This window comes from Oncorhynchus clarkii, chromosome 18, assembly GCF_045791955.1.
Source record: "Oncorhynchus clarkii lewisi isolate Uvic-CL-2024 chromosome 18, UVic_Ocla_1.0, whole genome shotgun sequence".
NCBI classification, from domain to species: Eukaryota; Metazoa; Chordata; class Actinopteri; order Salmoniformes; family Salmonidae; genus Oncorhynchus; species Oncorhynchus clarkii.
In genome coordinates this window covers 30457268-30483116 of record NC_092164.1, presented here as the reverse complement: position 1 = coordinate 30483116, position 25849 = coordinate 30457268, and the positions used below count along the sequence as shown (strand labels likewise).

At 40.5% G+C, this 25849-nt stretch overlaps 2 protein-coding genes across 2 annotated transcripts in view; one reads left to right on the top strand and one right to left on the bottom strand.

Annotated features, from left to right (window-relative positions):
• Positions 1-1077: 1077 nt before the first annotated feature.
• Positions 1078-25849, bottom strand: part of LOC139373328 (small conductance calcium-activated potassium channel protein 1-like) — a 40500-nt gene continuing 15728 nt past the window's right edge. The window contains exons 5-10 of the mRNA XM_071113725.1: positions 25584-25725; positions 17085-17195; positions 16718-16845; positions 16411-16480; positions 16052-16276; positions 1078-1761 (exon numbers count right to left, since the gene is read on the bottom strand). Of these exons, the coding sequence (XP_070969826.1) occupies positions 16052-16276; positions 16411-16480; positions 16718-16845; positions 17085-17195; positions 25584-25725 (676 nt within the window). The 3' untranslated portion in view covers positions 1078-1761. The remainder of the gene's footprint in view (positions 1762-16051; positions 16277-16410; positions 16481-16717; positions 16846-17084; positions 17196-25583; positions 25726-25849) is intronic.
• On the top strand, positions 5413-12650 carry LOC139373310 (small ribosomal subunit protein eS27). Its single transcript, XM_071113693.1, has 4 exons — positions 5413-5455; positions 6185-6293; positions 10845-10955; positions 12390-12650. Exons 1-4 carry the CDS (start codon positions 5450-5452, stop codon positions 12416-12418), a joined length of 255 nt encoding a protein of 84 aa, XP_070969794.1. The 5' UTR covers positions 5413-5449; the 3' UTR covers positions 12419-12650.

Sequence of the window (25849 nt, the reverse complement as noted above, 5' to 3'; positions counted from 1 at the left end):
AATAGGTGAGTTAGTTGTGCTCGCTGGGCTATATTTGGCTGTAAGGAATTATTGTTTTGGGTTTTAATAATTGTAAAGCAAGCTTGGGCCAAATTAGTCAAGTAATATGTTAATTAGGGGAATTTCATAGATTTGAGGTACAGTATTGTATCCAAGGGTAGCGCATGTTCAATTAAGTACATATAACCATTGGGGAAGTTTAAAACTAATGATTGGAGGGAGTAAAATGGAATTATCATTATTATTAGGTTTTGTTTGTAGTCAACGTTTGGGTTTCTGAATCGGTGTAGTATAATGAATGCTGAGCAAGTGGTTGTGTTTTTTCTGGGAAAAGTAGTGTTTCATTGTCTCTCTTTGGAATGTTTTCTGGGGCTGTAATCTTGGAGGAAGCGAGTGAGAGGCATATTTCTACCAAATTGAAAAGGCCTGGAAATGTTTTGTTTGTTTTTAACCTCGGGGTTGCCTTTGGGTTAGAGGAGATTTCCATTTTTCCTAGAGCCACAATATCTTAACCTTTACAGAATTGCAGTTCTTTATATAGTAGATCTAAAAATGCTTAGTCTTGGCTGGTTCCACCCATCCCATGCAGATTGGGGCATAATAAGCCACCCTGGGTTCATCCTGTCGTTATCTACACAGGGGGGTGTTGTTTTAAACCCCACTAAGCTTAGTCTCCCAGATGCAAGGATGATTTTGAGAGTAAGGATTGTGTTCTACTCCTCCAGGCTATCCCTATCCCGGTTACACTCACCACATCTTGTCTATGGAATGCAGTCTTTAACTCATTTGTCAACTCAAGCCATCTCTAGTGACCATACACCCAGATTAGCTGCATGAAGCTAGAGTGAAAACCATCCCTTTACAGAAACACAGCATTTAATAGAACAGAAATGTCTTACTATTTGTTATGTATATAATTGTTAACTATTAATATCAAGCAAATCAGGTAAATATGTAATTTTTTGGGCACAAACTGCATGAAGTCACATTAGCAATAGGCTTGTACTATAATTTAGAGTGGGGGCAGAGGGGACAACTTTTGCAGATAATATTTACAAACGCAGGCACCAAACACGCTTGAAAATAATGATTTTATAGCATTTGTGGTAATAAATCACATATTCCAAGGTCAATTAGCTACAGGACAATATTTCTACCTAATTAATTATACAAAAACAAATACACACCCTCCAACACCCCTGTAGGAACAACACTTCACAATTTTACACACATGTACATACGAGCATGCAACCCTTTCTCCGACTAAATATTCACAACGTTTGTGAGTTATATAACACAGTACCAGGATGTTAGTCTATCCATCAAGATTAGAAATGAAACAAAATGAAACTGTAGGTGCAAACCTGTCTATGACTTCACTCTTTCCCCAGCGTGTTAGTATGAATTGTCATGATGCATTCTATCTTGAGTCATTGGGCTCCTAAACCAGGTTTGTAGGCGTCTTAATACACTGAAAGACCTCTCACAGCTGCTAACTGGAATGGTCAGCGCGGCTTGTATGATTGCTTTCAGTGATAGGAACATATCAGGGCTTAACAATTTATATACACAGCACATGTCAGAAGTGGCATATTTACTTTCTTTGAGAGGTAATGTTTAGCAAGGACTACTTCTGGCTTGAGAGGAATATGCCATGTTTGTCTTGTGTGGGCCTCCCCTAGATCTTCTCCTGTGTTCACGCTTTGTCCTGTCTGCTCCCCTCTCTTCCTTGCTGTCTGATGTTCTGCTTTCCTGGATTTCCTATATTATTACAGAGACGACAAAGTATCAGTGCCGTAGCAGTATGGAGTATTCTGAACAGACAAACACACACAAATGCAATATATGCACGCACACACACTTAGATTGTTGACATGAAAGCTATATTTCGTCTCCAATGTTTATTGAAAACAAATACATTTGCACAATGACCACTTGTGATTTCAAATACATTGTTACAGTTGTTGGTTAGCTAGCTAGTGAATTTTAGCCATTTTGCATTGACATGAAATCAGTCAAAACACCTCAAAACAAGACATGGTATCAATAACATGATGAAACATGCTGAAATAAGCCACTTATGATTCCCACACATGCAGTGTCATTCTTGCTAGCAATCTGACCATCCAGAATCACAACAGGCTGACTTATGACCCATGGAAGCGCGCACATCGTTTATGTGACGTTGTCAGCCAACCCATCTCTATGCACCTAGATACTAAATAATTGTATATTGTAAACACACACATACACACACAATCTACTAATTTATTCCTGCACATTTAACAACCGTCTCTGTGTTAGCTGAGCTGCATCTTCAATTCCGCATTGGACTAAGATAAGATACAGTGGCATAGTATAGACTACAGTATATACATATGAGATGGGTGATTACACACAATTAAAGTGACTAAGATACCGTAGAATAGTATAGAGTACAGTTTATACATATGAGATGAGTAAATGCAAGATACGGAGACATTATTAAAGTGGCTAGTGTTTCATTTCCTTAAAGTGGCCAGTGATTCCTAATCTATGTCTGTAGGCAGCAGCCTCTGATGTGCTGGAGATGGCTATTTAACAGTCAGTGGTGTAGTATAGAATACAATACAGTATATACAGCTCTGGAAAAAATTACGAGACCACTGCAAAATGATCAGTTTCTCTGGTTTTACTATTTATAGGTATGTGTTTGGGTAAAATTAAATGTTTTGTTTTATTCTATAAACTACTGACAACATTTCTCCCAAATTCGAAATAAAAATATTGTCATTTAGAGCATTTATTTGCAGAAAATTACAACTGGTCAAAATAACAAACAAAGATGCAGTGTTGTCAGACCTCAAATAATGCAAAGAAAATAAGTTAATATTCATTTTTAAACAACGCAATACTAATGTTTTAACTTATTGTCACACCCTGACCATAGAGAGCCTTTTTATTCTCTATTTTGGTTAGGTCGGGGTGTGTCTAGGGTGGGTAATCTAGGTTGTTTACTTCTATGTTGGCCTGGTATGGTTCCCAATCAGAGGCAGCTGTTTATCGTTGTCTCTGATTGGGGATCATATTTAGGCAGCCATTTCCCCACTGAGTTTTGAGGGATCTTGTTTATGTGTAGTTGCCTGTAAGCACACCATAGTGGCACGTGTCGGTTGCGCGTTATTGTTTTTGTGTGTTTGATTCATTAAACATGTGGAACCCATATCACGCTGCGCTTTGGTCTGAATGTTATTACGACGATTGTGACACTCATGAAGAGTTCCGAAATCAATATTTGGAGGAATAACCCAGATCTTCAATCACAGCTTTCATGCGTTTTGGCATGCTCTCCACCAGTCTTTCACATTGATGTTGGGTGACTTTATGCCACTCCTGGGGTAAAAATTCAAGCAGCTCAGCTTTATTTGATGGCTTGTAATAGTCACAGTGGGTACAACATATCCTATGCACTTCCTGATAAAGTCATTCACCATATCGGTATATGTGTCGATATTATTTTCTCAAGCTTCTCTGAACATATCCCAGTCCGCGTGATCAAAACAATCTAGAAGCGTGGATTCCGATTGGTAAGACCAGTGTTGAATAGTCCTCACCACGGGTGCTTCCTGTTTGAGCATCTGCCTATAGGAGGGGAGGAGAAAGATGGAATTGTGGTCCAATGTGTCGAATGGAGGGCGGGGGAGGGCCTTATATGCATTCTGGAAGGTAGTATAACAATGGTTGAGAGTTTTAGCAGCGCGAGTACAACAATCAACATGTTGATAGAATTTCGGGAGCCTTTTCCTCAAATTTGCTTTGTCAAAATGGCATCTTTCTAGAGCTCCGACTTCCTGACCTGAAGATCAATGAAGTTATGTTTTGACATGGCTTTTTCCAAGTTCCCAGCGGTCTTGAAAGCACCATAAATAGCGAAGGGCCAGCTGAAGTCTCCGCTCTGACAGGAGCCCATGCTGGGGATTAGCCTCTTCCTCCTTACCCCCAAGCAGCTTTGGTTAGAGTTGGAAGCAGGGACGTCACTAGACATTCCTAATATCCGGGGCTCAGCCCTGAAGACCTGAGGGAGGGGGGGGGGGGGGGGGGGGGGGGGGGATTTCCATTAAGATTTTTTTTTTGAAAAAGTATTTATGCTGACCTAAAGTGCAGTGGGCACTAGGCAGCTGTAGCCTATGACACTTAGTGTTGCCAGCGGTATAGTAACATGGTCATTTTTTTCCCTCACAAGGATTATATTTAGCAGCCTACATAAGAAATAGCTAATAGTGGTAGCGATCTAGATGTCACGGTGATATAGTCTACTACTCAACGGGGAGAGCATGAACGGCAACAACACTGGGACACAGTGAGTGTCCTCCCAGCTGTCACACAACCCTGTGTGATTCGAGTTCATTCTGCCCTCAGCTGCGACATAAGTCAGTGTTTTGCAGGCCAGGAGTGTCCTTATAGCCTCTCCCCGCTAACCATTTGTTTAATTTAAACAACATTGTCCCATAATGTATTAGCTAAACCTATTCACTTTACCAGTAGTATGCAAACATTTGGCGCCACAGAAAGAAAGGAAAAAGTTGAGTCTTGTAAAATAATCTGTGGTATTAGGCTATAGCAATGTTTTATTAGTTAGCTAATAAGGTCCCCTAGTCACCTGTCTTTTTACCTACAGAGTAACAGTCCTGGTGCTCTCTCTCTCTCTCTCATTCTATTTTGTATTTTTGTATGCTTATCCTAGGGGTGAGAAGAGATGACGAATCAGAACTGAGGATTGTTACGGACCCCCACTAGGAACACCCTATGCTGCGCTGACTTTTCTCTTCTGGATGCTCTCCCTAGCCTGTCTAGCTTTCGTAGACGCAGACTTCAATCCAACACTGTAGAACTTTCCCCTGTAAATGTACAGCATTCTACTGGCACCAGAGCTGCCAGCTTAATAGTGATATTTTTCTTTACACCTGAGATGCTGTAATATAATTTACAGTACTATTTTCCTTACTGTAAAACATTACAGCATCCCTGTACATTTACAGCAGGGATGCTGTAATATGTTTTACAGTAAGGAACATTGATTTAGTAGTAAAATAGCAAATCTATGTTCATATTTAGGTATGTGAACAGTCAGTGTCACAATCACTCATTGTGATGAGTGTAATCCCTCACAATCATTATTTTGAATGTTATGTAGGTTAGGCCTATGGACTGTGACGTATTCTGTCATCCATGGGGATGGGGATATGACATTTCAAGAGAGGTCTGATCAATAAAATACACCTGGTGGCTTAATATCTACCTTAATTGAAAACTTGTTAAATCTGTCAATAAATTAGTTTTGACCTTACAAATATGTCCACCAACCTCATTCAATTCACTCACTTCCTGCCCGTGCACCAAAGTAGCGTCAATAGAAACCCCTTGTTTCCGATCATGCCTTCTTTCAGGCAACGGCTATTTCTTCGCAAACATGCCAGTGAGTACCCGAGCCTGACATAATCACACTTTTATCGTTAACATGGGGCTTTGGGTGACAATCTTGGAGTCAGTCAATGCATAATTAATTCGTGTTTTGACTGTTGTGTGTTTGAGCTCTGTCGTTCCAGTCAGTGTCGAGGTATTATCATAATATTCCATATACGCTCTGATTAGTAGCGCAGTGTGATTACAAGATGGCGGCGTACATATCGCAAACATGGAGATGAGTAACCTGAGAATGTAACACTAGCTACCATATGGCTGAATATACGTGCAATTGCATCCACTATATTGAATGATCTCGTAGAAAGTGTAGTGCAGGTATAGCACAAATAACAGGTGACATGTATTTTATTTCCTCGCATAAGGAAAGGGAAGACCGTTGGTCAAAGACATCTAGGCAGTATGAGAGGTTTTAGATTGCAAATTCATTGCAATTCCTGGGAAGTATCACTCGCAGGAAGGTCCCTGTTCTAATGACATTTTCTCTTTCGTGTGCAACTCATCTGGCTGTGAGCGAAACTATCGCATGTGTTGTGTACCTATCTGACTGCATGTCGATATCATTCATAGTTTGCTCTGGATTAGGTTGTCAATTAATTGACAAATGTTAAATGCACTGCCTTATTGTCACTTGTAGGACAACTGCTGACAAGTGACAATTGCTTATCTACTCAAACTAAATGTAATTTTCTAAGCAGTCTTGCTTGTCCACTCTATCCTGCAGCTCGCAAAAGACTTGTTGCACCCATCCCCTGAGGAGGAGAAGAGGAGCCACAAGAAGAAGCGTCTTGTCCAGAGCCCGAACTCCTACTTCATGGATGTTAAGTGCCCAGGTAGGTCCCCGTTGTTTCCTTCATTTCATTTATGCATTTGAATCAGCCACCTTGTCTGTTCTGAATTCAGTGGCATAATTGAGTTCAGTACTTATGACTGTGTATTTATTGTGAAGCATATTTGCTGAAACGAGGAGGGACCTGGCAGTATTTGTCCATTAAGATAACCCTGTTTTTGGTCCTTTTGCTACTGTGTGCTCTAGTGAATACACCACAGGCACTAATGACACTGGTCTCAGGTGATGCAGTGTGGCATGTAATTGTACTACATGTGTGCAGGACTCAACTGCGACCAGAACACTGGCATTTGCGACACTTTGACTTGGCAGTGCGACAAATCAATTTTGAATTGGTCGCTAGGGTGCCCGGGGAAGAATGTATCTGATCACATTAGTTTTTGTTCAGTTATATATATATATATAGCTTTATATATATATATATATATATATATATATATATATATATCTCAAGATTTATTCAATCAACAATGGGTATGCAGACCAAGTATTCAAAAAAAGTTTGGTCTAGTCTTGGTTTAATCTATGCGAAGTACAATTGTCATGCGCTGCTTGAACATTTTGTAAAGGCTTTCGCAAAAAACCTTTCCAATTAAATGTTGACTGCAAAGTAGGCCTTGTGATCAAATTTGATTGGTTACATACACATGTGTAGCAGATGTTATTGCGGATGTAGTGAAATGCTTGTGTTTTTAGCTCCAACAGTGCAGTAGTATCTAACAATTTCACAACAATACACACTTCTAAAGGAAGGGAATTAAGAATATATAAATATTTGGATGATGTTGGAGCGGCATAGATTCGAATAGAATACAGTATATACATATGAGATGAAAAATGTGTTCCATTATTAAAGTGGCCAGTGATTTCAAGTCTATGTATATAGGGCAGCAGCCCCTAAGGTGCTAGTGATGGCTATTTAAGTCTGAAGAGGCCGACTCCGGGATTCTGGCCTTCTAGGCAGAGTTCCTCTGTCCAGTGTCTGTTATTTTACCCATCTTAATCTTTTATTTTTATTAGCCAGTCTGAGATGGCTTTTTCTTTGAAACTCTGCCTAGAAGGCCAGCATCCCAGAGTCGACTCTTCACTGTTGACGTTGAGACTGGTGTTTTGTGGGTACTAATTAATGAAGTTGAGGACTTGTGAGTGTCTGTTTCTCAAACTAGACACTAAAGTACTTGTCCTCTTGCTCAGTTGTGCACCGGGGCCTCCCACTCTTTCAATTCTGGTTAGAGCCTGTTTGCGCTGTTCTGTGAAGGGAGTAGTACAGTGTTGTACAAGATCTTCAGTTTCTTGGCAATTTCTCGCGTGGAATAGCCATCATTTCTCAGAACAAGAATAGACTGACGAGTTTCAGAAGAAAGTTCTTTGTTTCTGGCCATTTTGAGCCTGTAATCAAACCCACAAATGCTGATGCTCCAGATACTCAACCAGTCTAAAATAGGCCAGTTTTATTGCTTCTTTAACCTCTAGTGACACCCCATCCCGTGAACGGTTATCATCTGACACTAATTAGCATAACGCAACGGACATAAATCTTCCTAGAAAATATTCCTATTCATGAAAATCACAAGTGAAATATATTGGAACACAGCTTAGCCTTTTGTTAATCACCCTGTCATCTCAATTTTTTAAAATATGCTTTACAGCCAACGCTAGACAAGCATTTGTGTAAGTTTATCATAGCCTAGCATAGCATTATGCCTTGCTAGCAGCAGGCAAACTTGTCACGGAAATCAGAAAAGCAATCAAATGAAATCGTTTACCTTTGATGAACTTTGGATGATTTCACTCACGAGACTCCCAGGTAGATAGCCAAAGTTCATTTTTTTCCCAAAAGATTGTTTTTGTAGGCTAAATAGCTCCGTTTGTTCTTCACGTTTGGCTGAGAAATCGCCTGGAAATTGCGGTCACCACAACGCCGAAAAATATTCCAAATTAGCTCCATAATATCGACAGAAACATGGCAAACGTTGTTTAGAATCCATCCTCAAGGTGTTTTTCTAATATCTATTTGATAATATATCAGTCTGGACAATTCGTTTTTCACTCTGACCGATTGGAGTAATGGCTACCTCTGTATTTTACGCAAGAATCTCTCTCGCAGCCACCATGTGACCACTTACGCAATGTGGCCGCCTATGGCTATTCTTCAACAGAAATGCGTAAAACTACGTCACAATGCTGTAGACACCTTGGGGAATACGTAGAAAGCGTAAGCTCGTTGATGGTACATTCACAGCTGAATAGGGAGTCATTGGAACGCAGCGCTTTCAAAACCTGGGGCACTTCCAGATTGGATTTTTCTCAGGCTTTCGCCTGCAACATCAGTTCTGTTATACTCAGACTATCTTTACAGTTTTGGAAACGTTAGTGTTTTCTATCCAAAGCTGTCAATTATATGCATATTCTAGCATATTTTCCTGACAAAATATCCCGTTTAAAACGGGAAAGTTTTTTTTCCAAAAATGAAAATACTGCCCCCTAACACCGAGGTTAATCAGAACAATAGCAGTGCTAACATAATTTCAAAAGGCTTGTCTAATGATCAATTAGCCTTTTAAAATGATGAACTTGGATTAGCTAACACAACGTGCCATTGGAACACAGGAGTGATGGTTGTTGATAATGGGCCTCTGTACGTGTATGTAGATATTCCATTATATTCCATCAGCTACAATAGTCATTTACAACATTAAAGTCTACACTGATCAATTTGATGTTATCTTAATGGACAAAAATTTGCTTTTCTTTCAAAAACAAGGACATTTCTAAGTGATCCCAAACTTTTGAACGGTAGTGTAAGTATTCCGACCCTTTAAATTGTTGAAGCACCTTTGGCAGCCATTACAGCCTTGAGTCTTCTTGGGTATGGCACTACAAGCTTGGCACACGTCTTTGGGGAGTTTCTCCCATTCTTCTCTGCAGATCCTCTCAAGCTCTGTCAGGTTGGATGTGGAGTGTCGCTGCACAGCTATTTTTAGTTTTCTCCCGAGATGTTCGATCGGGTTCAAGTCTGGGCTCTGGTTGGGCTACTCCTGCGTTGTCTTGGTTGTGTGGTTAGGGTCATTGTCCTGTTGAAAAGTGAACCTTTGCCCCATTCTGAGTTCCTGATTGCTCTGGAGCAGCGTTTCATAGAGGATATTGCTTGATAGCTTCTATATTGCTTCATAGATTGATATTGCGCCATTCATCTTTCTCTCGATCCTGACTAGTGTCCCAGTCCCTGCAGCTGAAAAACATCCCCACAGCATGATGCTCTCACCACCATGCTTCACCGTAGGGATGGTGCTAGGTTTCCTCCAGATGTGAAGCTTGGCATTCAGGCCAAAGAGTTCAATCTTGGTTTCATCAGACCAGAGAATCTTATTCTCATGGTCAGTCCTTTAGGTGCCTCTTGGCAAACTCCAAGTGGGCTGTTGTGCCTTTTTACTGAGGAGTGGCCAAGGCCTTCCTCCCCGGATTGCTCAGTTTGGCCTGGCGGCCAGCTCTAGGACGAGTCTTGGTTGTTCCAAACTTCCATTTTAAGAATGATGGAGATCACTGTGTTGGAGATCTTAAATGCGGCAGAACATTTTTGGTACCCTTCCGCAGATCTGTACCTCAACAATCCTGTCTTGAAGCTCTATGGACAATTCCTTCGTCCTCATAGTTTGGTTTTTGTTCTGACGTGCACTGTCAACTGTGGGACCTTATATAGACAGGTGTGTGCCTTTCCAAATCATGTCCAATCAATTGAATTTACCACAGGTGGACTCCAAGTTGTAGAAAAATTTCAAGGATGATCAATGGAAACGGGAAGCACCTTTTGAATCTCATAGCAAAGGGTCTGAATACTTTTGTAAATAAGATGTTTTTATTTAATACATTTGCAAAAATGTCTAAACCTGTTTTTGCTTTGTCATTATGGGATATTGTGTGTAGATTAATGACGGAAAATGTTTATTTAATCAATTTTAGAATAAGGCTCTTAACTTTTTTTTAATTAAAAAGGTTAAGGGGTCTGAATACTTTCTGAATGCACTGTAGGAGTACCTATTTCTTTAACTGCTCAACACAGAATAGCCTCATGTACGCACGCGCTCCCTCATCTTTTGGAGAAAATATCCATAAAATGCCACAGAATTCTAAACAAATAGTGCAGCCCACAGCCATATGGCATAGCCAGATTAGGACCTAACACAAGGACAACTCGGAGTATGCTATTCTGTTCATTTGAAATTGACTACTTTTGAAATAGGTCTAAAGAAACATGAAAATGTAGTCTATCTAAAATAATGGATTTGTGAAGGTGTAGGCAATATTACAAGGATTTATTAGACTTCTTAAAATGTAGATGTTCCAAAGGTCTACATCAGTGGCTTGTATGCTGCGTGTGGAAGCCAGGAGATTCTAAATGTTTGTTAATTAACGGTCAATTACCATGAGACGATAGTTATTTGCTTGACACTCACCAGCGGCTGATTGTATGTAACCACCACAGCCCTCGTCTAGAGCCCTGGTGTCTTAATGATTGTATTTTTGTTTCCGTCAGGATGCTACAAGATCACAACGGTGTTCAGCCACGCCCAGACGGTTGTGCTGTGTGTGGGTTGCTCCACAGTTCTGTGTCAGCCCACTGGAGGCAAAGCACGTCTCACAGAGGGTCAGTAGTCTCATCATTTTGTGTGGGTTCACCTGCACCCACTAGCAATTGCTAATAACATGTCTGTAACTGCCCGATCTGTTAGAAAATCTGAAGGCTGCACACAACCCTAACCTGCAAATATAGAAAATGCGCTCTACAGTTGGTTCCCTTTTGTCCTTTTTTTGCTTCGGTGGGTCGATATAAAATAAATAAAAAATACACGTTTTATTCCCATGTTTCGAAAAGCATTTGGCAAGTTGGCGCGTGTAAAATTAGGCCCTAAAGTTTAGGCTTATACACTAATGCCAGATAAAAAATATTGGAAAAAAAACTAAAGGTATCTGCCTATAGATATTAATCTCACAATTATGGATTTTACTGCATTGTTTTTACTTCATTCAACCCGCCCGCCACCCATCTGCCTTATTTTCCAACTCAAGTTGGAGAGGACAGTCTCTTAAATAATTGAATGTCTTTGGGGGGGTGGAGGGTTGTCTCCAGCAGTTTTAGGTACAGCAGCAGTGTCTATTTATTTATGTAGTTAAGGGCCTTCATGTGCAATCAGAGTTATTGGAAGTTTGAGTTTCGACTGGAAAGTTTCACTTGAGTTGTCCTCCAAGTCGTTATTACAAGTGGGGAACAGAGAAAATGTTACCTGAGTTGTGACGTTTCATCCCTGACCTCGCACCCTTTCAACCAAAAGATGACAACAAAGTAGTTTTTTACAAACGTATTAATGTGGATAATGTAGCTAGTTTGAACATTGTCAATGTTAAGCAAGCTAGCTAACTGTATTATTAGCAGCGTTAGCTAGCTTGAATCGTATTGGTTGAATAATTTTTCTGACTTCAAAAGCACTTTAACACGATCATTTAAAAAAGGTATATTAGATAACATTTTTTAAACTTTAATACCCCCTTTATTTCGTCATATCCAATTGGTAGTTACAGTTTTGTCCCATCACTGCAACTTCACGGACTCGGGAGAGGCGACGGTTGAGAGCTATGCGTCCTCTGAAACACGACCCAGCCAAGCCGCATTGCTTCTTGACACACTGCTCGCTTAACCCGGAAGCCAACCGCACCAACCCTCCCCTAACCCGGATGACGCTGGGACATTTGTGCGCCGCCTCGTGGGTCTCGGTTCACGGCTGGCTGTGACACAGCCTGGGATCGAACCCGGGTCTGTAGTGACTCCTCAGACCGCTGCCCCACTCGTGAGGCCCAGCACCTGAACACAATCATGTTGAACTATTCCATTCAAAAATTGCGTAACCTTACTATAGACTTAGAAGATTTGAAATTATTGTTTTGGCAGTGAAAGCTTTTAGTGCCATTCAATCCGACAGTTTAGCACTAGGTGTTATAAATGTTCATTTTGGTTTCACATTGCTCCCCGCAACTCTCCTCAGATTCTTAGTGGCCTGACTCTGTCATTTTCTCTTTCCTTCAGGGTGCTCATTCAGGAGGAAGCAGCATTAGTTGTACTTCTGATGCCCCGGTAAAAATGTAAGAGAGGAGGGGTTGGACATGTTGATTTCAGCGACTCCAGCCTCGATACAGCACCCAATGCACCCAAGAAAGATTGATCCAGAAGTGCTCATGACGCCTGGACACCAGATGGGATTACTCATTCAATGTGATAGTCCACTTTGTTGCAGTAACTGAACTCTTCAACCCAATCTTTTTTAATACAATTGTTTTGGCTAAAGAATGGGTGGTTTGTACTTTTTTTGTTTCCTTTTCAATATTTGCCTAAATTGGGATTGAAATGTTATCTACATCAGTTGGGTAATTCACATGAAACCAGTTATTTTTATACATGTCTGTAGCAAATTGTGTTACAAAACCATGTGTTTGCAAAAAATCAACTATCATTATGAGGACTACGGTCAACATTTTTGGCAAAGTGTCTTATTTTAAATTGTACGTTCTCACCTGAATTTTGTACATTTTCAGTTTTCATTACCTTTTTCGGATTAACTTCGAGTCATTTAATACAATTTTACTTTAGAAAAACGTAATTTCTTTGAATAAAACTGCTGTAGTTTGTCCATAAATAACAAAACGATAAACTAGTATAAGTATACATTAAACGATAATATGTCTGTCAACATTCATCTCACTTTGGAGTTTTTACAGGAAGTTTAAAATCAGTTAAGTGTTTATACACATATGATGCATGATCAAGAGGAGTAGTCCTTAGATGAGCACAAGTACATGTATTTGCTTGTACGCCTTCAGAATGAGGTTCTTATTCTCAAACAACCCCTTTAACCAACTTGGCCTTCTCAATACTGAAACGGCAAGAAGAGCTCCAATTAGGAAAGAGTGATGTGAATTTTATTGTGTAATTTAAATTTCGATATTTGTATTTTCAGTTTAATTCTGGCCTTTTCACAGGGGGAACAATGTTCTATCGGAAATGGATTTGTTTACTTTTATTGGACAAACTGTTGCGGTAATGAGAATGTTGTGGAAATTGTCAACTGCATAATCTGATAAAGGAAATGGGCAAGTACAGAAATTTACCTTTCACTTACTGTGAAATTACAACTGAATACATTTTTCATAATTACAATTATGAAGCTCTGGAAAATATATTTACAACCTATTAGTAGACACTCCGTGCACATGCTGGCTAACAAAACAATATACACTTGAATTGTTATTCGGATAATGTTGCAATCAAGAGTAGTGTTTTTTGTTGTTGAAAGATTTCCAAAATGGGTGAAATATGCATTCTACAGTTAAATTCCATCCATTTGTTGCTTTATTTAGTTACTCTTATGAAATTGCATAAAAATGTTACACCCATAAAATGGTATGTAGCCCAGTGATGCAAACGAGTCACCTTTTGGCGAAATTCGCCGTTTTGAATCAAAAATAGGTTCGTGTAAATCCGATGAAAAGTTTGGGCGGGTGGGGGAGCTTTGGATGACTGACTACTGGTTGTAAGCGAACTAGTGATGCGCGTTTGGAGCAATACTGTGTATCCAAGGCTCAGCCAAGCGTTCACATGCAGCACGCGACTGAAGAGATTGGCTAGTTACAGCATCAGCGCGCTCTGGAAAGACCGCGGGAGAGTTGAAAGGCAATTCATTTACAACAGCCCGTCCCCTGAACGATAGATGAGAGGTAGGTGAGAAACCTGACCTGTCTCTAAGGCTCAACCAAGCGTTCACATAACAATGCAGCACGCGGCTGAAGAGATTGGCTAGTTACAACGTCAGCGCGCTCTGGAAAGACCGCGGGAGAGTGGAAAGGCAGTTTACCAATTAACTTTCAACAGCCCGTCCCCTGAACGATAGCTAAGAGGTAGGTGAGACGGTGATGAAGCATACTTCATGAGCTGTAACCGAAAACAACTGGTATTTGGAAAGTTTGAGGTGAGGGAGAAAGTGTGGTGGAACAAATACTGTTAACATGGTTAAGTATCTTGCTAGCTTCATGGTGTGAAAATAGCTAACGTCACATCAGATGAGCTTAACGTTCGTAACCAAACCAATTCGCTATAATATTAACTGGTAACATTATACGACTGCTTGCCGTTCCTCAAGTTATAACGTGTTAGTTGCTTACTGGACCCCGACAATCTGTGTGACATGTTAACTAGCTAACTACTAAAGTTATCTGTGAACTAATGTTTTCTCTTTACAGTATGTGATTCATTTTCAGAATAAGAGAATTAGGTGAAAAGTTTGAAATATCCAATAAATGTCGTTCCACTTCATGATTGTGTCCCACTTGTTGTTGATTCTTCACAAAACGTTATGTTTGGCGTAAAAGCAACACAGCTGAACACACCATCCCCACTGTTAAACATGGTGGTGGCAGCATCATGGTTTGGGCCTGCTTTTCTTCAGCAGGGACAGGGAAGATGGTTAAAATTGATGGGAAGATGGATGTAGCCAAATACAGGACCATTCTGGAAGAACCTGATGGAGTGCAAAAGACCTGAGACTGGGACGGAGATTTGTCTTCCAACAAGACAAAATCCAAAACATAAAGCAAAATCTACAATGGAATGGTTCAAAAATAAACATATCCAGGTGTTAGAATGGCCAAGTCAAAGTCCAGACCTGAATCCAATCAAGAATCTGTGGAAAGAACTGAAAACTGCTGTTCACAAATGCTCTCCATCCAACCTCACTGAGCTCGAGCTGTTTTGCAAGGAGGAATGTGAAAAATTTTCAGTCTCTCGATGTGCAAAACTGATAGACATACCCCAAGCGACTTACAGCTGTAATCGCAGCAAAAGGTGGCACTACAAAGTATTAACTTAAGGGGGCTGAATAATTTGTTTGTTTTATTTGTTAAAAAAGTTTGAAATATCCAATAAATGTCGTTCCACTTCATGATTGTGTCCCACTTGTTGTTGATTCTTCACAAAAAAATACAGTTTTATATCTTTATGTTTGAAGCCTGAAATGTGGCAAAAGGTCGCAAAGTTCAAGGGGGCCGAATACTTTCGCAAGGCACTGTATATTGCTTTTGATGTTTTGGATTTGATAGTAACGTGTGTGAGGGGGGGATTATTACATGTTTCACTCAGTGAACGTTATTTTTGCACACATGTAGCCTTGTGCCTGTTTGTTTCATTCTATTTCTACATAAAGATGTTTTTTTTTTCCCCAAGTGAAATATTTAGATGTGTGTTTGTGGTCACAAGCGTTCTGTTATAAAGGCTTTCATGGCTAACTGCAATATTAGTGTGTTGTTTTTCTCAAGTGTAATTTGCAGTAAAGTCTAGGCAACAAATAACATTGGATTGCTTTCTTTACATTTGTTTAGTTGTTAGGTTCACATTAACCACTATTTTACACACATAGACTGATCATTTAGATCATATTCTTTGTTTAATTAGTTAGAACCTGCATTTTAACCTTTTCATTTTTTTTATTACATGTTTCAATGCAACATTTTTTTTACCATTTTGGGCCCTCACCAGTTTGCATCCCTGATGTAGCCTTATTTCCTGCCTAAAATTTATCTAATTTCATTCTAGCCTGACCTAAATCCCATAATTATCCTGATCCCAACTGTTCCTCATCACTCTCTACCTCTTCCTGTGATGATGCACAACTCATACCTGCCATTTTCTTGCTATCTTACCTATCCTGCCCTCCCATTCTCCGTGTCTGCCTGCTCTTCCCTCTCCCTTAGCAGGTGGCGGATGGAAGAGTTCTGTGTGGAGAGGGTGCTGGAGAGGAGGGGTATCAGGGTCCTGAAGCCTTGTCTCAGCTCCTCCACATTCTGCTGCAGACTGTTTATGTGTGTTTCCAGGTCCCCTCGTAATCCACTCACCTCGGACAGCATGTCATACATCAGATTCTGCATCTACATGGGAAAGAGGTGCAGAGTGGTCCAAGAATGAGGGGACAAGAGAACATTTAGAAAGTTGATTGCTACTTTCTCTAGAATATTGGTTGCAACAGTAGCGGATGAACCTATGGGGTGACTGCCCGTCCCACCTTGCAGAGATCCACAAGCGTGTTGGCCTGGTCAGCCAACTTCCTCCTCTCCATCTTCACATCACGCAGCCTGGGGAGAAGATATTTAACATTCAGAAATAATCACAGGACAGGTACAACAAATTGAAAATATAATTCATGATGACCAGAGAATGACCATTTCTATATTACAGTTGGGGTTTCACAAGTTCTAGAGTTGTAACACCTGGGCATGTGATGTAATGTGTGACCGTATCGATATCTCAGGGGAATATCTAAGCTGATTGGTGGGTTACTTGGGGGAAGTGTGTTCTGATTGGTGCCTTACTGGTGGATGGCGAGTAGCAGCTTCCTCTGGTGCATGCGTACTCTGCAGTGGTCTCTCTTCCTGGCAAGCTTGGTGTGTTTGTAGATCATCCAAGTCTCTCTCAGTACATTTGCTGCAGCAATTTTTATCTGGAAGAGAACAATTGTTTCCTCGTCCAACACTCAGTTTCCTATGGATGTGTCCCAAATGGCTCCATATTCCCTACGTAGTGTATTACTTTAGATCGGTGCACTGTTATATAGGGAACAGGGTGCCATGATTCATACAACTACAGGCCACCATTGACTGTATCTCACATCACTTGTTAAGTCAAGGTTCCAAAGACCACTATTGAATACATTCACGTGTTAAATCAGGTGAGTTTTACCCCTTTTGTAAAGTGGGAGTCCATCATGAAGTTGTGGACATGTTTCTCTGCCCTAGTCAGCTCCAGTTTCCTGGCAACCACAGCAACCACCAGCACTGTGCAACCAGCCCCCTGTGTATGTGTGTTTGTGCGCACGTGTGTGAAAGAGAAATAAACAAAGGTTAAAGGCCCAGTGCAGTCAAATATATTTCCATATTAGGAGGTTGGAATAATACTGTGAAATTATGATACTGCCCTCACTGGAGTAACACATTTTCTCTGGACGTCTGCAAGGTCTATGCGGCTGCATGCCTATTGAATCGATGATAGGCTTTCTGTGGTGCCAGGGCATGTATAGCATTGCTTTAGCTCATTGATAAATGTTTATTGGTCGGCCTATTTGGTCATAAATTCACAATGTTAGACTGCTGGCTGGTGGCAATAATTGAATTACTTATTCAGTAATTTAAGTTGTAAATTAAATATATTTAATGCAACAGTATACTAATCAGCTACCAATTAATTTTTTTCCTTTTTTTAAATATACAACTACTGTCCTGTATAGGCTACCTGAACCTGCATGACATAAGCCGTCCTTGCGCTTTCTCCGATCTTGGATAAAGTTGCTGTGCGTAAAACCAGTCTTAATGCCAAATAATAGTCAGTCCACCTTCAAAACACAAGTTTACTAGGGAGTGTTTAATTCTGCAGTGTAATAGCTATACCTATATACTGTATTTAGCTTCTATTTATAAACTTTTTATAAGAATTACACATCAAATAGCCTAACAATGGGGAAAAAATTGCCCTGAACACAATTTAAACTTAGTCTTGAATGAGGCACGCCAAGATATACCAGAGATAAGGGACTGTTGATATTGCAATCACACAACTCAACGCTGGTTCACCAGTATAAACAAAACACTTATTTTGTTCAAGCCCTCAAAAACCACTCAAGATGATAATCTGTTTGTATCTACCAATTTATTGTCTGTCCAGTATCCAGATGATCTGTCCCCAGAGCTTCCTATACAGTTATTCTCTTTCCGTAACGTGTTGAGGCCGGCAATTAAGGAGAATGAGAGGCTAAATGAAAGATTTTGCAGAACTGCTGTATTTGAATCAGCACTTGCTTTCTGCCCAGTTTCCCTAATGTTTTTACGGCAATCAGGCTGTTATACCATCCCTGTAACTGTCGCTTCTAAACTAGAACTCTTAAAGAACTACCTAAGAAGCAGTAGGCTCTCGGTCTGATATGCGCTTTTGAATCAGAGTAAGGTCCCCTAATTGCATTGGCACTGTCGTATCCTTGACCAAGGAATTTGTTCCCCTTATACTTTTTCTGGCCTGAGGAACTTTTTCAGTCACATTCCTGAAGCCCAAGAAACAAACAATTAGCTTCTTCCTAGTACATATGGAAATTAAAAAGGTTTATGAATAACTTTTTGGAGGGTTACTGTAAAAATTAGTTATTAAATAAAAAAGACTGATGACAGAGCTGTTTGAAAAGACCGCCTGAAATTTCAGCCTGCTTTGGTGGGATGGACTTTTGGCCTGCCTGGTGAATTAGTTAATAGACCAATACAAAAAGAGTTCCAAAACGCTCTGCCAATGACAGCTAGTTATCAGTTTCCCCCTCCCCTAAAAAAGCTATTTTTGACCATTTTAATTGAAAACAATCACAGTAAGGTACTTAATTGTTACACAGAAATGATTTGATATTGAGATAAAAACGGCTGCATTGGAAAAGAAGACTGTGCTAATGACCACAATTACAGTGCTTTCAGAAAGTATTCACACCCCTTGATTTTTTTCCACATTTTGTTGTTACAGCCTGCATTTTAAATGAAATAAATTGACATTTTGTATCACTGACCTACACACAATACCCCATAATGTCAAAGTGGAATTATGTTTTTAGAAATGTTTAAAAAGTAATACAAATGAAAAGCTTTAATGTCTTGAGTCAACTTTGTTATGGCAAACGTAAATAAGTTCAGGAGTAAAAATGTACTCATAGTGTTTTAATGACTACCTCATCTCTACCCCACACATACAAATATCTGTAAGGTCACTGAGTCAAGCAGTGAATTTCAAACACAGATTCAACCACAAAGACAAGGGAGGTTTTCCAGTGCTTCGCAAAGAAGGGCAGATTAGTAGATGGGTAAAAAAGACAAAAGCAGACATTAAATATCCCTTTGAGCATAGTGAAATTATTAAATAAACTTTTGATGGTGTATCAATACACCCAGTCACTACAAAAATACTTCCTAACTCAATTGCCGGAAAGGAAGGAAACCGCTTAGGGATTTCACCATGAGGCCAATGGTGACTTTAAAACAGTTACAGAGGATGGAGCAACAATATTGTACTTACTCCACAACACTAACCTAAATGACAGCATTAAAAGAAGGAAGCCTGTACAGAATAAAAAATATTCCAAAACATGCATCCTGTTTGCAATAAGGCACTAAAGTAAAACAGCAAAATATGTGGCAAAGAAATGAACTTTATGTCCTGAATCCAAAGTGTTATGTTTCAAGCATGGTGGTGGCTGTATCATGTTATGGGTATGGTTGTCATCGGCAAGGACTAGGGAGTTTTTTTAGGATAAAAGGAAACGGAATAGAGCTAAGTAAAGGCAAAATCCTAGAGGAAAACCTGGTTCAGTCTGCTTTCCAACAGACACTGGGAGACAAATGCACTTTTCAGCAGGACAATAACCTAAAACACATGGCCAAATATACACTGGAGTTGCATACCAGTACGACATTGAATGTTCCTGAGTGGCCTAATTACAGGTTTGACTAAAAATACTTGAAAATGGCATCTAGCAATGATCAACAACCAACTTGGCCAGGTGAGACCTGTCATTCAGGGTACACCTGTTTAGCTATAGGTTTGTTGCCTGTTTTGCATGTTATATTGGCATTCATTTGTGTCACATGTCAGTTTGCAAACAATGTAAAAACAAATTTATTGAGTGAATAAAGTTGCATACAAACATGGTTTCTTACTTGCTTTCTTGAGTAAGGCAGTTCCAAAATGCATGTTTTTCAGCCTAGCTCAGGGCTTTCTGTGGTGGAGGGGCAGCCAGCGGAAAATACAGACCATAGGCGTTGGTAATCTTCTTTAGTTGCACTGTGATTGGTTCAGTGTTTGGTAACTCATGGGGACACTACGTCACTGCAGAATCTACAGGGAGAGCTTGGCAGTTCAAACACCCTTGGGTGCTGCCATAGAAGTGTCCATCCAAGAACGCTAAAGGTTGTTGGACACAGATAAAATTATGCAAAATCACGTTATGTCTACCATAGCTTTGGACTGATCATGTCAATCATCATGAATCACGTCGACAATCTCCTGGCAAATATTTTTCAATCCTTGTCATATGAAGAGAAATTATAAAACGTATCGGTGCTCAACTGCCATTGGACATAAACATTACACAACAATCATTATTTTGCTTCCTCTGCCTGTTATTCAGTGGAGAGGGTGTGTGGTCCAAGTCTGGGTTTAAGGATTTAAAACACATGTCTGAAAGTGTCTCTTTTCCAAGCTTAAAAGGATAAACATTCACACGCAACACCATGGGCCAGAAAAGGTTGAATCCATTGGCCATGCTGTCAATCCAGCATGACTTCTGCCGCGATCAAAACAACTGGAAACTAGGAACTAGGAAATCTCAGACTTAGTGGGTTTAAGGTAACTGGGAATCGGGAAAAAACTGGCTCTGACTGGGAAAATACATTTTCAACGGTCATCCAACTCGGAATTCCAATTTTGGAACTTGGGCCTCTTTCTAGTAAGATCACTGACGTCATGATTCAACCTTGTTTTTTTGCAGAGTTCCCAGTTGTCTTGAAAGCACCATAAATCCAGAGAATGACAGATTTTGATGACAAAATTTGCCCACAAGAAGGACCGCTCAAGTGAGCAAGTGAGCACACCACAACAATGGTGAGTCCAAAAATGTATTGTATGCTGCTGCATAAACAATGTAATATGCCAGAGAGATACAGTGGGGCAAAAAAGTATTTAGTCAGCCACCAATTGTGTTCTTACACTTAAAAAGATGAGAGAGGCCTGTAATTTTCATCATAGGTACACTTCAACTATGACAGACAAAATGAGAAAAAAAAATCACATTGTAGGATTTTTTATGAATTTATTTGCAAATTATGGTGGAAAATAAGTATTTGGTCAATAATAAAAGTTTATCTCAATACTTTGTTATATACCCTTTGTTGGCAATGACAGAGGTCAAACATTTTCTGTAAGTCTTCACAAGGTTTTCACACACTGTTGCTGGTATTTTGGCCCATTCCTCCATGCAGATCTCCTCTAGAGCAGTGATGTTTTGGGGCTGTTGCTGGGCAACACAGACTTTCAACTCCCTCCAAAGATTTTCTATGGGGATGAGATCTGGAGACTGGCTAGGCCACTCCAGGACCTTGAAATGCTTCTTACGAAGCCACTCCTTCGTTGCCCGGGCGGTGTGTTTGGGATCATTGTCATGCTGAAAGACCCAGCCACATTTCATCTTCAATGCCTTTGCTGATGGAAGGAGATTTTCACTCAAAATCTCACGAAACATGGCCCCATTCATTCTTTCCTTTACACGGATCAGTCGTCCTGGTCCATTTGCAGAAAAACAGCCCCAAAGCATGATGTTTCCACCCCCATGTTTCACAGTAGGTATGGTGTTCTTTGGATGCAACTCAGCATTCTTTGTCCTCCAAACACGACGAGTTGAGTTTTTACCAAAAAGTTATATTTTGGTTTCATCTGACCATATGACATTCTCCCAATCTTCTTCTGGATCATCCAAATGCTCTCTAGCAAACTTAAGACGGGCCTGGACATGTACTGGCTTAAGCAGGGGGACACGTCTGGCACTGCAGGATTTGAGTCCCTGGCGGCGTAGTGTGTTACTGATGGTAGGCTTTGTTACTTTGGTCCCAGCTCTCTGCAGGTCATTCACTAGGTCCCCCCGTGTGGTTCTGGGATTTTTGCTCACCGTTCTTGTGATCATTTTGACCCCACGGGGTGAGATCTTGCGTGGAGCCCCAGATCGAGGTAGATTATCAGTGGTCTTGTATGTCTTCCATTTCCTAGTAAATGCTCCCACAGTTGATTTCTTCAAACCAAGCTGCTTACCTATTGCAGATTCAGTCTTCCCAGCCTGGTGCAGGTCTACAATTTTGTTTCTGGTGTCCTTTGACAGCTCTTTGGTCTTGGCCATAGTGGAGTTTGGAGTGTGACTGTTTGAGGTTGTGGACAGGTGTCTTTTATACTGATAACAAGTTCAAACAGGTGCCATTAATACAGGTAACGAGTGGAGGACAGTGGAGCCTCTTAAAGAAGATAGTTACAGGTCTGTGAGAGCCAGAAATCTTGCTTGTTTGTAGGTGACCAAATACTTATTTTCCACCATAATTTGCAAATAAATTCATTAAAAATCGTACAATGTGATTTTCTGGATTTTTCCCCCCTCATTTTGTCTGTCATAGTTGAAGTGTACCTATGATTAAAATTACAGGCCTCTCTCATCTTTTTAAGTGGGAAAACTTGCACAATTGGTGGCTGACTAAATACTTTTTTGTCCCACTGTATGTATACTGTAGCTAAGAAAGTAATACTAAGTGTGTTGTGTAGTAAGCTGTTAGTAGTCCATGTGCCTCACCCTAATAATTTGGTCCCTTTCCCCCTCAGAACTGACTTCGTGGTGAACATGTAGCCTATAGCCTATTTTAGAGAAATGTCATCATCGAATATTGTAAGAGCTTTCTTTTTCTGCTTACCGTAATTTCCGGACTATAAGCCGCTACTTTTTTCCCACGCTTTGAACCTTGCGGCTTATACAATGACGCGGCTAATTTCTGGATTTTTCCCGCTTTCACAAGATTCATGCCGCCAAAAAACTGAGCACCGTCACATAATGTGACGTAAATCGAGCGCGCTCAAACTTCCCATCATTCTGATTACGGTAGTCATTTTGTCACCCTCATCATGGCAAAGACACAGAGAAATGCATATGATGCAGCTTTCAAGTTGAAGGCGATCGATCTGGCTGTTGGAAAAGGAAATAGAGTGCTGCACGGGAGCTTGGCTTTAATGATTCGATGATAAGACGTTGGAAACAGCAGCGTGAGGAACAGACTCAGTGCAAAAAGACAACAAAAGCTTTCAGAGGGAAGAAAAGCAGATGGCCTGAACTAGAAAATGAGCTTGAAAACTGGGTCAACACACAGAGAGCAGACGGCCGTGGTGTTTCAACTGTGCAGATCCGACTGAAAGCCAAAACAATCGCCACCGCAATGAAGTTTGAGGATTTTAGAGGTGGACCATCGTGGTGTCTAAGATTTATGAGACGTAAAGGCCTGTCCATCAGGGTACGGACGAGTCTGTGTCAGCAGCTTCCTCCCTCCCGACTACGAGGAAAAAGTTTCAAACTTCCGCAAATTCACTGATGCAAAGATAGCGGAGCATTCCATCGGCCCGCACGACATCATAAATATGGATGAGGTTCCTTTGACGTTTGACCTGCCTCTCACTCGGACTGTCAACAGGAAAGGCGAATCATCCGTCACGCTGAAAACAACTGGGCATGAAAAAACGCACTTCACCTGTGTTCTGAGCTGCTTTTCGGGAGAAAAGCTTCCACCGATGTTGATTTTTAAACGCATGACGATGCCAAAAGAAAAATTCCCGAGAGGAATTGTTGTGAAAGTCAACAAGAAAGGATGGATGACGGAAGGCCTAATGCATGAATGGCATACGGAGTGTTACGGCAAGCGACCGGGAGGATTCTTTCACAAGAACAATAACACATAACAGATTCTGTGAAAGAAGCCATCAAGAGGACAAACTCAATTCCAGCTGTGATTCCTGGGGGAACAACAAAGTATTTTCAGCCACTCGACATCAGTGTAAATCGTGCATTTAAGGTGGCGCGCTGTGTTCAGTGGGAGGCTTGGATGACAAGTGGGGAGAAATCCTTCACTAAAACGGGTCGCGAAGAGCAACTTATGGTCAAGTCTGCCAGTGGGTCCTGACAGCGTGGAGCATTGTCAAAAAATCCACTATCATCAACGGGTTTCGAAAGGCTGGACTGCTGCGTGTTGAAGAGGGCAGCATGAGCTCAGCGGGGAATTTGCCTCCGGATGAAAGTGACGAGAGCAACAATGACAACGATCCAACATCGGATGAAGCAATTCTGAGGCTATTCAACTCCAACACCGAAGGAGATGACTTCAGTGGTTTCAGTGCACAGGAGGAGGAAGATAGTGACCAATGACTTTCTTGGTAGGCTACTGTTTACTGCTATTTTTTTAATTTTTGTTACAAGCCGTGTTTCGCTAAAGCCTATTTATTTTTGTTACAAGCCGTGTTTCGTTTAAAGGCTGTATAAAGTTCATTTGTTTCAATGTACCGGTAGGCACCTGCGGCTTATAGACATGTGCGGCTTATTTATGTACAAAATACATATTTTTTAAAAATTCAGTGGGTGCGGCTTTTATTCAGGTGCGCTTAATAGTCCAGAAATTACGGTACATGCCCCCTTTATTTATCCTACGGTTCTGACTTGGTGTACAGGGAGAATACTGTAAGAACGGCCCATGTTCTTATATTGACTACGCCCATGTTAGTTCGCTTATTAATGTCTTAGTCTAAATTACGGATGACCTCTTATCTGCTCGTCGTTCCCTTATGCCATAGTTTGTACATCTCAATTGTTATAGGCCTATTGCCTACATCATTTTAGGCAATGTTGGAATTATTTAATTGTTTTGCTTACTTTGTGTATTATAATTAGCTCGTGCTTTTCTTGACGAGGAGGAGATAGTATATAATGTTGTTGGGTCTGTAACCATGTTTCCCATTCAAATACTTGTTTTCAACAAAAAGTTCAGTAATAGACCCATGCAAATCCATTGCAAGGGTTGTTTTGTTTGCACAATGCGCTGTCTGTGCGTCGGTATATTGTATATAAAAGTGGATCCTCATGATTGTATTTTCCTTATCAACTTAAACAAATCCACAAGGAGTCAGTAGTAACCACATTTGTTTAAGCAAGTCAGGCATATCAGCTATGATTTTAAAAAATGAGGTAAATGAGGCTGATTGAACTGTTTCGCTGCCAGACAAGGCTCCGCTGATAGCAAGGTGTAGCGGTGGTAAGGATTCACTGCATGGTGTTGAAGAAAAGCTCTGCTGTTGGGACAGCTTTATGTAGGCCCTAAACATTTCTAAAACCCTTTTCACTTTTTCATTATGGGGTATTGTGTGGAGATGGGTGAGATTTAAAAAAATATTTAATACATTTTGAATTCAGTCTGTAACACAACAAATGTGGAATAAGTCAATGGGTATGAATAGTTTCTGAAGGCATTGTACCTGCCCATCCCCTTTTCTTACATTTTCTTTAAAGATGTCATTGAATTATTCCCACGCACCTACAACAAGTCGACTCAGCTGTGCGAGAGCTTTTCCTATTTTGCAGAAACTGCTTACCATGATGCCAGTGAGTAGACAGATGCTGCGGCCACAGTAGGTGTGGGGAACAACATCCCCGTAACCAATGGACAAGAAGGTGACCGAGACCATCCACAGGGCCTCCATGTAGTTACTGCTCAGGTCCTTATAGTTGTGGTGTCTATAGGACAGGGGAGGGATGATGGTTCAGCTTTTCCCCTGTCTTGTCCACTCATCATATTAACATTAACATTTAACAAATAAACTAGTTTCAGTCTAGGAGTATGATATTTGATTGTATTTGT

What these genes read in the sequence shown, in the direction of transcription:
- LOC139373310 (XM_071113693.1), top strand. An exon ending in CATGGATGTTAAGTGCCCAG is followed by an intron (nt 6,294 to 10,844) that starts GTAGGTCCCCGT and finishes TGTTTCCGTCAG; the next exon opens with GATGCTACAAGATCACAACG. An exon ending in CAAAGCACGTCTCACAGAGG is followed by an intron (nt 10,956 to 12,389) that starts GTCAGTAGTCTC and finishes TCTTTCCTTCAG; the next exon opens with GGTGCTCATTCAGGAGGAAG.